The sequence below is a fragment of the Lagenorhynchus albirostris genome, chromosome 11 (assembly GCF_949774975.1).
Source record: "Lagenorhynchus albirostris chromosome 11, mLagAlb1.1, whole genome shotgun sequence".
Classification (NCBI taxonomy): Eukaryota; Metazoa; Chordata; class Mammalia; order Artiodactyla; family Delphinidae; genus Lagenorhynchus; species Lagenorhynchus albirostris.
In genome coordinates this window covers 84,243,137-84,255,247 of record NC_083105.1, presented here as the reverse complement: position 1 = coordinate 84,255,247, position 12,111 = coordinate 84,243,137, and the positions used below count along the sequence as shown (strand labels likewise).

The following is a 12,111-nucleotide window of genomic DNA, read 5'->3' as shown; positions in this document are numbered from 1 at the left end:
CTGAATGAAGTGATGGCAAATCTGCCACGGCAATGTGTTTTTATCCCCCGTCCTCCGAGATAATAATGGTGCCAAGATGCCATCCTGTAAAGCTTTGGAGTTCTGAACAGGGGTTAAACAGCTGGCAATGTTTTGGCTCTGAAGTTTATCCCACTAATGGATTAGGAAGTCTTTGCCTTCTAATTGGAATCTGGAATAAGAGCCCTATGACCTTCTTCCAACAGATAGCAAGAAGAAGGTTAACTTTGTTGTCATATATCTAAAATATGACAGGACATAGAGACTTTGAGAGACGTATAAGAAATTTGCTTTGTGAAATATCATCTGAGAGTATCTTCTATGAGTGGAGGACAGACAAAAGAAACCAGTCTGTTTTCAATGGGATTTATTGCATGCCCCCCAGCAGTTTTTTTTTCTGTGAATTTCTTTCCCTTCCCCTCTTTTCATAAAATTAAAGCCATAAAATATCACCTACATGTAAATGTTATCTATTGGATACATGAATTTTCCTTAAGAATGAGTAAATATTAAGTTAAAGCCATCTCAGAGAGAAAATGAAAACAATTTTGGGGGGATATTAGGAGGATTTCATGAAACTATTTAGAACTATTTGATGGGGATAATTACATCGACCCATGGGCATCATTTTCATAGAATAAAAATAATGTTCTTTATTAAGATGACAGAGTTGTGGACATTTTGGTAATTGTTTCAGAACAATGAAACCAAGTGGCAGTGCAATTTAATCAGCTTGTCATCTCTGGACACAATGATGGACCAAGAAATGCTGCTGTTACTGAGAGAGCTTGAACAAAAGGGAGTGGAGTTCACAGCTATGCTTCAGAAGCTGGTATTGTATAACATCTGCATATTGTGCTGTTTCACTGGCCAGGAACGTCTGCAGATAACTGACCTACAGTCTGTTTGCTGAGCACAAGCATATCTGTGTGTTGGGACCCAAATTTATCTTACTATGAAATGAGAAGATTTTTCTCAAACCTTCCTGATGTGGATCTTCTAGTTCTGGGTCAATCAGGACTAACGAGTTGACCATTAGATATGGATTGCTTAAGCTTGTTTTTCCTACAGGTTAATCTTTGGTATCAAAGGGCTGAAGATGCAGTATCTGTTGAACAGTTTCCTTCTGGCTAATGGCTAGTACCTCTTTCTCCATTTAGATTTTTGACTGGAAACTCTAGATGGTCAGAAAAGACAGAGAACAACATTTTCATGTTGGTATTTCCAGTCCCTTTCACAGTAGCTAGCATATTCTAGGTAGTATTTAGTTTGATGAATGAAAAAAATCCATGAAAATGCTTGTTTCCTTCTATTTGAGAGGAGAATGAAAATGGGTAGGTTTTATTCTGGAAAACAGTTCTATCCAATATATTCAGCATGTATGGGGCACCTGATGAGAGTTAGCGTCTACACATGGCAACATCCTGGGATAAAGGAAAGCCACTGGGTGGCCTTAGATGACAAGAAACTCTCTGGTGGCTTCCTAAATTACCTGTACAAAACCTTGTCTAAATTACTTCTTCTTATATAATTGCATATGGCTTTCACTGAATTCCTGGTTGAAGATGTGGAACTCTTTTTCAGCATGAAGATGTTCCTGAAGTTGAAACACTCATTGATAGTTCCCTACAGTGCGTAACTAGGGCAACTAATCCAGAAATTACTGTGAAAGAAAAGTGGGAGAACAAGCTTACTGTAAGTGTTCTATAGTTTGTGATTTTCCTGGTTTTTCTTCTACTTTCTTAGCCCAGGTAACGCTTATTATACACAGTATCATTTCTAAGACTTTACTGTAGTGTCTGCCATCTCATTCTGGCGATGTGTGTGGAGTGTGCATATATGGGTGACAGAGTGTGATGGGTAAGATAAGTGTGTGTGAGTGTGAGGGTGACAAATGAAAGAGACGGTGTGAGGATATGGGATATGCCTTGGAGAGACAAAGAGTAAATAAGCTGATTTAATTAAAAGTGTATTTTATTTGAATCCTTGCGAGGACTGGCTGGTGTAAGCTTGAATTTTTCCTATCAAAATTCTCTAACTTTGATAGAATGATAATTGTGCAAAAGAATCTTATTCCTGAGACTCTGACAGTTTTATTATACCAGAAATTAGCAGAGTATCAAAAACGGAAACTTCTGAGGTAGCTAGTCCCAGTTTTGTTAGAAAGGAAGCATATAAAAAGAAATCTCTTTAATTTATCCATCACTTATTATCTCTGCTTCTTGACTGCCAGACGACTTCCTAACATCTCTCAGCCCCCTGAGTTAAGCTAAAGCATGAAGTAAACTCTGAAAACTCTGGAATATTAATTTCAGCCCTTGCCAAACTTACCTTTTTAAAAAGGTTTTTAATATGTGTTTGAATATGGTAATCAACAAATACTGATTTTATTGCATTTCCTAGTCCCATTATATTCTAAAGCAATTGTGATTATTGATGAAATGGTCACGTATCTTAAGAAAAAGAAAGCAAAGCTCAATTTTAGGCACACTATGGGTACCTAATATGTACTTGTTAAATTGAGATGATCACCCCACAGGATAATCAATCTGTAGGCAACTGAGAATTGCTATCTGTTCAATTAGAATTTTAGAGTCCAGTAACCGTGAATGCTATTGAGGTGGGAATGGCCACAGCATGTTATATTGCCTCTTATTTCTTTATATTTAACATTGGAACAGTGGAGTTTGTTTTGTGGCTCTTCTTATAGGAATTCAAATATATCAAGGAAGAGAAGCTAAACCTTTGTATATTAATGCTGAACAGCTTGAGAAACCACAAAGAATCCCTTGATAAAGAGTTTGCCGAATTGATAGAGATTCTGAAGAGATTCAGGCTGGAATATTTTTATTTCAGAAAAGAATTTCTTCCCAGGTGATGATCCCTTATATATAAGAAACCCATGCTTTATATACGTAACATGTTTGTAATTGTGCCGTGACATTCAGTTTACTTTTTTCAAGTTGTATACCTTGATTTCAGATGACACTTTTTCAGGGAAGACATTTTATCTGACAATTTTGGATTGTGAAAGAGTACGAAATTGACTTATATATTCAAAATTGCAAGTCGCAAACTTGAAATCTATGGAAATCCATATATTGAGTTATTATTCCCTAGAGAAGGAGTTTGGAATCAGACTATAGAATTCTTTTAACCAGAAGGGACCGTAGAGATTATTTAGTAAAACCTCATAATTTTACAGAGGACTGGGGCAAAGGGATGTAAAGTGAATTGATCAAGACCTGAGAGTTATTAACGGAAAATCTATGAATAGCTCTGTTAATGGAAGGACTTGATGCTGGGACTGTTGACTCCTATCCCATTGGGCTTTATGTTCCATCTCAGGGTACAATGCATTACATTGGGCCCTAGTCAATTAAATTTCAATTTCAGGGTACAATGCATTACATTGGGCCCTAGTCAATTAAATTTCAAATTTCATAGGGAATAGAAGACTCTAAATATAAAGTGACTTAAAATCTTATCCTTCCTCTCACCTTAATTCTTTTTTTAAAGTACCTGTGTTTTATGTATGTGTGTATGTGTGTATGTATGTATGTGTGTATGTATTTATGGCTGCACTGCACGGCTTGTGGGATCTTAGTTCCCTGACCAGGGATTGAACCCTTGCCCTCAGTGAAAGCACAGAGTCCTAACCACTGGACTGCCAGGGAATTCCCCTTACTTATTATGTTTTCTGGGGAAAACTCTCGAAATTTGTACACTGTGTGAACCACATACTAAACAAGGACAGGGGTTAGATCTTTTGTTAACCACTATTTATATAGCTGCTAATGCCTTACTTAGCATTCCCTTAAGAAATGCTTTTTGACTGACTGAATGAATGAATATGGGTGTATTTTTCATTTAAATAAAGTAAAAGAAAAAAATGTACTTAGAGATCAAGATTGCTGAAAGAAAATAGCAAGAAGAAACTATTTTATTCCCCCCAAATAAGGAAACTAGGTATCAGAGAGAGTTTAATACCAGAAGGAACTCTCAAGAAGATGATCTTCTGCTTTCCCTAAGAAACCGGGAGGGCTTCCCTGGTGGCGCAGTGGTTGAGAGTCCGCCTGCCGATGCAGGGGACACGGGTTCGTGCCCCGGCCCGGGAAGATCCCACATGCCTCAGAGTGGCTGGGCCCGTGAACCATGGCCGCTGAGCCTGCGCGTCTGGAGCCTGTGCTCCACAATGGGAGAGGCCACAGCAGTGAGAGGCCCGCGTACCGCAAAAAAAAAAAAAAAAAAGAAACCGGGAGCCCAGACTTCCCCATAGTGGTAAAGGAGGAATGGGTTAAGTAGATACGCAGCTTCCTTACACAGATACCATCTCCACAAAAGGGAGCATTGAAATTCTTCTGTTTAGCAACAAAGAACTATTTGGAGAGAGGCCTGCACTAGAGTCATCTAGGAGTAAGTGAATCTTCTGTACTATCCTATTAGACACACAAACTGCCCAGTTAAATAATAATAGGTACGATTTATTGAGAGCTCATTGTGTTGCATGTAGTGCTAAGAATTTGACACACGTTTGTCTCCAGAGAGGTTACCCTGGTGGGGTTAAGTGAGAGCTGGGATCAGGCCTAGATATGGTCTACTTCAAAACCTCTATTCTTTCAACTATTAATCCCCCACCTTCTACTTGTTAAAATCGAATGTAATATTTATTAATAATATTCTAGGAACTTAGCATTGGGCAAAATAATACTCATCAGTGGAAGGATGGCTTAGCCCCTGCCTTCTAAACATAATTTAAGGACACAAAGCCATATAGAGGCTACACACAAAATGATTTGGCTATAGGTATTAACTGTGAATAAGAACATGAGTGAAGTATTTTGTGGTGGTGAGAGGGAATTCTATGTTTAGATGAAGTAGGAAATATTTATTAAAATTAAACTTTCAGGAGTTAGCTGTTTGCTGAGGAGAAAGCTTCCGTTTTGGTGCAAGAGAAACAGACTCCAGTGCTGAGGAATGGAAAGAATTGAGTGAGGCAACGAGAGGCAGTGAAAGAAAAAAAAAAAAAAGGCTTTTGGAGGGCTTGGTGAGAAAAACATGTCATCATTTGTACATGCTTTTGTACATCCAAGTGCCGCCTCTTTGCCAGACTTGTTTTCCCTCTAAATGCTAGGGAATTATAGAAAATAGGACAGAAACCTCTACCTCCATGAAACTAACATCTATCAAGGGACACAGATAATGAATGAACATATAATTATATAATATAATCCCAGGGAGTAGTAAGTGATATGAAGAAAATTAAAGCAGGATAAGAAGACCAAGAATGACCAGGACCTAATTTTAGAAAGAATGGTTAGGAAGGGCCTGTCTGAGGGATGATAAATTGAGTAGATAAATGAAGTGAGAGAGTGAGCTATGTGATGATCTGGGGAGTGTTCTAGGCAGAGGAAATAGCTAGTACACAGGCCCTGGGGTTGTAACGAGCTTGGTATGTTTGTGGAGCAGCAGGAGGCCGGCATGACAGGGATGGGATGAGTGCTGGGCAGTGGTAGGAGATGAGGTCAGAAAGATAGGCAGGGGTCAGGTCCACAGCCTTGCAGTTCATGTTTAGGAATTTAGGTTTTATTCTGAGTAGATGGGAAGCAATTGGAGGATTACAAGCAGGGAAGTAATATAACTTGTGTTTTGAAAAATCATTCTGGCTGCCATGTAGAGAATTGTCTATAGAGGGCAAGAGTGAAAGCAGTGAGACGAGTGAGAAGAGGTATTTTTCAATAACAGATCACCAATTAGAGATCCTGAAATCAATTTACTGGATTATGACCCACTTAAAAAAATAAATATAAAAATATCAGAATACATTGTATATAGTAAGTGTAAGTAATATATCATAAAATTTTTGTTTCAGCTAGGTGTGTGTGTGTGTGTGTGTGTGTGTGTGTGCGTGTGCGCTTAGTTAAAATATAAAAAAATTACTGAGTCATGGTCAAGAAAGCCCCTGAGATAAGTGCTATTGTAATAGTCCAGGTGAGGAGTATAATGTGAGCCAGGGTGATAGTTATGAAGGTGATATGAAATGGTTGGATTCAAACTATATTTTGAGGATGGATCAGATCTGACTTACTAGTGAATTAGATGTGGGAATGCAAGAAAGAGAATCATCCTTGACTTAGGTGGTTTTGGTCTGAAAACTAGGTAAATGGGGTGCTAGATGGCAAAGTCTGGGGGAGACTCAGATGTGGCAGGAGTAAAAAAATCAAGATTTAGCATTAGGACATGTTAGCAAGGAGAGTTGTTGAATTTAAACACACACGCACACCCAAAGCTAAAGCTACTATGCCTCTCAACATGATAATGAAAATCTCTATAGAAGAAAAATCTTTGAAGTTTCAACATTTGTTGAATATCTTTAATGAATGGTACTATCTAATTTTTTAAAGCTTTTTCTAAGGCTGCTGTGCTTCATAACGTAAATAAATGTTATTGTCTTATAGGTACAAATACATATAAGTGATTAAAAGCTTTAGTATCATTAAATACGGGTTTCTGTTGGGCCTTACAGTCCTTTGGCTTCCCCTTGAAAGATAATGGACACTCCTGATAGCTTAGACAATTCCCGGAAAAGATAAAAGTAGATAAAATTGATGTCTTAAAAAACAGAGGAGGTGATGTCAGCAAGAAGGTGGAATATGAAGCACTGGACCCTCCTTCTCCCAATGGGTACACTGACTCAACAGTAATACATGAGCAAATTCCTTTTGTGAGAAACCCAGAAACTAATACTTAAGAGGCTCCTTCACCTTAGGTAACCATGATGGGTAACCAACCACATCAAAGATGGTAGGAAAATTCTAGATACCCTTGCACCATAATTCCTGCTCCTGGCACAGTGTTATATGATCAGAAGGAACCCCCCAGCTCCTAGCTTTTTCCTGAATAGGGAAAGAGTTGGACTATTGTGCCCAACATTCCAACTTTGCGGAGGACTGCCCAAAATACCAGCTTCTGTCTTACCTGTCTCAGAATGAAGACAGAACTGGGTGTACTGTAGACATCTGGGGGACACTGAGAACAAAGACAATGGTTTGAATTGGGACACAAGCACTCATCATAGTCCCTCCCCCCAGCTCAGAGCAGAGTAAGTGGATAAAAAATTCCGGATCACACCTTCTCCCTAGGGAAGGAAAGAGTTGGATCACACATCCAATATTCCAGCTATTCTGGGGGGTTCCTAAGAGACTGGCTTCTGTCACACCCATCTTAGAGTGATGATGGGACCCTTATACCCTGGATGCCTAGGTTCCACTAAGAACAGAAATGGTGGGTTGAACCAACGTAAAGATTTGAGAGGCTCCTAGAATCTCTGCTCAAAGTGACTGGTAAGGAATTTTTCCTGTATAAGTCCAGTCTGCTAATACTGGGAGAGGTGGATCTTTTTTCTGATGTGAAGATACCAATACAAAGAGTCAAGAAAAATGAAGACACAGGAAAATATGTCTCAAACAAAGGAACAAAATAAATCTCCAAAAACTGTACCTAATAAGACAGAGATAAATGATTTACCCCACAGAGAATTCAAAATAGCTGTCATAAAGTTGTTCAATGAGATTGGGAGAACAATGCATGAACAAAGTGAGACTGTCAACAAAGAGACAAAAAGTACCAAACAGAAATCTTGGAGCAGAAGAATCCTGAAAATTTTACCAGAAGAGTTCAATAGCAGATGCAGAAGAAAAGATCAGTGAACTTGAAGAGAGGTCATTGAAAATTATCCAGTCAGAGGAGTAAAAAAAAAAAAGAGATTGAGAGAGAGAATGAAAAAGAGTGAAGAAAACTTAAGGTACTTAAGGGATATTATGAAGTAGACCAATACATGTATTATGGGAGTCCCAGAAGGAGAAGAGAGAAAGAAAGGGACAGAAAGGTTATTCAAAGAAATAATGGCTGAAAACTTCCAAAATCTGGGGAAGGACACCAGACCCAGGAGGCCTAACAGATCTCAAATAAGATGAACCCAAAGAAATCCACACTGAGACACATTATAATCAAATTGTCAAAAGTCAAAGAGAGAATTTTGAAAGCAGCCAGCGAAGGGTTTTGTCAGGTACAGGGGAGATCTCATGACTATCAGTGGATTTCTCAGTGGAAACCTTGCAGGCCAGAAGGGAGTGGGATGATATATTTGAAGTGCTGAAAGTAAAGAACTATCAACCAAGAGCACCATACCCAGCAAAACTAACTGTCCCTCAAAAATGAAGGTGATATAAAGACTTTGCCTACAAACAAAAGCTGAGGGAGTTCATTACCACTAGGTCTGCCTTACAAGAAATGGTAAAAAGAGTTCTTCAAGTTGAAACAAAAGGACCTTAAACAGCAATATGAGAGCATATTAAAGTATAAGTTTCACTGGTAAAGGTAGATATATAGGCAAACACAGTAAATCACTCTTAATTCTAGGATAAAAGTTTTAAAAAAGTATTATAAACAAAAGTATAAAAATTTGTTAATGGTATACTATATAAAAAGATATAAATTGTGACATCAAACATAAAATGGGGGGCAGAGAGGTAAAAGTGTAGGTTTATGGTATGTGATTGAAGTTAAGTTGTTATCAGCTTAAAATAGGTTACTATAACTGTAAGATGTTTTATGTATGTCCCATGGTAACCATAAAGAAAATACCTATAAAAGATACACAAAAGAAAAAGAAAGGAATCAAAACATATCAATATTAAAAAAATCAATGAAACACAAAGGAAGACAGGAAAAGAGGAACAAAAGAACTACAAGACAGAAAACAATTAACCAAATGGCAATGGTAAGTCCCTCCCTATCAATAATTACTTTAAATGTAGATAGATCAAACTCCCAAAATAAAAGACATAGAGCAGATTGAATGGATTAAAAAACAAGACCCAACTGTATTCTGTCTATGAGTCTCATTTAAAAAAAAAAATTTTATTTTATATTGGAGTATGGTTGATTTAAAATGTTGTGTTAGTTTCGTGTGTACAGCAAAGTGATTCAGTGATATATGTATAAACATATACATATATCCATTCTTTTTCAGATTCTTTTCCCATTTAGGTTATTACAGAATATTGAGTTGAGTTCCCTGTGCTATACAGTAGGTCTTTGTTGATTATCTATTTTGTATATAGTAGTATATATATGTTAATTCCAAACTCCTAATTTATGCCTTCCCGCCACCTTTTGCCTTTGATAACCATAAGTTTGTTTTCGAAGTCTTTGAGTCTGTTGCTGTTTTGTAAATAAGTTCATTTGTGACATTTTTAAAGATTCCACATATAAGTGATATCATATGATATTTGTCTTTCTCTGTCTGACTTACTTCCCTTAGTATGATAATCTCTAGGTCCATCCATGTTGCTGCAAATGGCATTATTTCATTCATTTTAATGGCTGAGTAATATTCCATTGTATATGTATACCACATCTTCTTTATCCATTCATCTGTTGATGGACATTTAGGTTGCTTCCATGTCTTGGCTATTGTAAATAGTGTTGCAATGAACACTGGGGGGGCTGTATCTTTTTGAATTATGGTTATCTCCAGATATATGCCCGGGAGTGGGATTGTTGGTTGAAATGGTAGCTCTATTTTAGTTTTTTAAGGCATCTCCCTACTGTTCTAAGAGACTCAGTTTAGATTTAAGAACACATATTGGCTGAAAGTGAAGGTGTGGTAAAAGGGATTATGTGCAAATGCTAATCAAAAGAGAACAGGGATGAATATACTTATGTCCAAAAAACTAGACTGTAAGTCAAAATCTGTCACAAGAGACAAAGAATATTATAAAACGATGAGTCAATTCACCAGGAAGATACAATTATAAATATAATTGCACCCAATATCAGAGCACCTAAATATATAAAGCAAACATTGGCCAAATTAAAGGGAGAAATAGATAGCAATACAATGTCATTGTAGGAGACTTCAATACCCCGCTTTCAATAATGGAAAGAACATTGAGACAGAAGATCAATAAGGAAACAGCACACTTGAACAATACTATAGATACAATGGACCTAACAGACATATATAAAGGATTCCACCAAATAGCTACAGAATATATTGGGGCTTCCCTGGTGGCGCAGTGGTTGAGAGTCCGCCTGCCAATGCAGGTGACATGGGTTAGTGCCCCGGTCCGGGAGGATCCCACATGCCGTGGAGCGGCTAGGCCCGTGAGCCATGGCTGCTGGGCCTGGGCATCTGGAGCCTGTGCTCTGCAATGGGAGAGGCCACAACAGTGAGAGGCCCTCTGGGTAACTGAGATCTTGCAAGCTGCACAGCACAGCCAAAAAAAAGAAAAGAAGAAGAAGAAAGATCTCAAACAACCTAACTTTACACCTCAAGGAACTATAAAAAGAAAAGAAAAAACTAAGTCCAAAGTAAGCACAAGGAAGGAAATAATAAAGATTAGAGCAGAAATAAACAAAATAGATAATATAAAAACATTTTAAAAATATCAATGAAACTTGATTTGTTTGTTTTTGAAAAGATAAACATAATTGAAAATCTTTTGCTAGGCTAAGGAAAAGAGAAAACTCAAATGAGAAATGAAGGAAGAGACATTAAAATTGATGCCACCAGGGGGGAAATGGGACATAAGAGACTGCTGTGAACAATTATACAGCAATAAATTGGAAAACTTTGAAGAAATGGATAAATTCCTAGAAACGTACAACCTATCAAGACTGAACCAGGAAGAAACATAAAATCCGAACAGACTCATAACTAGTAAAGAGGTTGAAGCAGTATTCAAAAAACTCCCAACCAGTAAAAAGCCAGGACCAGATGACTTTACTGGTGAATCACCAAACATTAAAAGAAAATTAATGTCAGTCCTTCTGAAACAGTTTCAAAAAATTGAAGATGAGGGATCATTTCCTGGTTCATTTTATGAGGGCAGCATTATTCTGACACCAAAACCAAAGACATTACAAGAAAACTATTCATCCTTGATGAATATAGATACAAAATCCTCAGCAAAATACTAGTAAACCATTTTAAACAGCCCATTAAAAAGTTGATACTCCGTGACCAAGTGAGATTTATCCCTGGGATGCAAGATGGTTCAACATATGAAAATCAATTAATATGATACACCACATTAACAAAATGATGGATAAATAGCACATTATCATCTAAATTGATGCAGAAAAACTTTTGATAAGATTCAACACCTTTCATGATAAAAATATTCAAAAAACTAGAAATAGAAGGAAACTACCTCAACATAATAAAGGTCGTATGTGAAAAGCCCACAGCTAACATCATACTCAATGATGAAAGACTGAAAGCTTTTGCTCTAAGATCAGAAACAGCTCAAGCATGTTCGCTCTCACCACTTCCATGCAACGTAGTACTGAAAGTACTAACCTGAGCAATTAGGCAAGAAAAAGAAATAAAAGGCATCCACATTGAAAAGGAAGTAGTAAAATCATCTCTGTTTGGAGATGACGTGATCCGTATATAGAAGGACTCCACAAAAAGCAGTTAGAACTAATAAACAAATTCGGCAAAGTGGCAACATACAAAATCGACATACAAAAATCAGTTGCATTTCTATACACTAATAATAAACTTTCTGAAAAGGAAACTGAGAAAACAATCCTATTTAAAATAGTATCCAAAGAATAAATAAGAATAAACTTTAAGGAGATAATGACTTGCATACTTAAAACTATAAAACAACACTGAAATAAATTAAAGAAGATGCAAACTAATGGAAAGACATCTTGTGCTTATGGATTGGAAGATTTAATGTTGTTAAAATGTCTGTACTACCCGAAACAATCTACAGATTCAATGCAATCTCTACCAAAATTCAAATGACACTTTTTTACAGTAATAGAAAAGAACAATCCTAATATTCATGTGGAACTACAAAAGACCAAAACAATCTTGAGAAAGAAGAACAAAGCTGAAGGTATCACACGTTTTGATTTCAAAATATATTACAAAGCTACAGACCAATGGAATAGAATAGAGTGTCCAGAAATAAACCCTCACATGTATGGTCAACTGATCTTCAAGTAGGATGCCAAGAATACCCAATGGAGAGTGGATAGTCTTTTCAACAAATGATACTGGGAAAAATGGAT

General features: G+C 37.1%; 1 protein-coding gene across 1 annotated transcript in view; it reads left to right on the top strand.

Moving 5' to 3' along the window:
• The window catches only part of IRAG2 (inositol 1,4,5-triphosphate receptor associated 2), a 91,304-nt gene that overhangs the window by 27,903 nt on the left and 51,290 nt on the right, over positions 1 to 12,111 (top strand). The window contains exons 14-16 of the mRNA XM_060166719.1: positions 716 to 850; positions 1,603 to 1,713; positions 2,729 to 2,892. Of these exons, the coding sequence (XP_060022702.1) occupies positions 716 to 850; positions 1,603 to 1,713; positions 2,729 to 2,892 (410 nt within the window). The remainder of the gene's footprint in view (positions 1 to 715; positions 851 to 1,602; positions 1,714 to 2,728; positions 2,893 to 12,111) is intronic.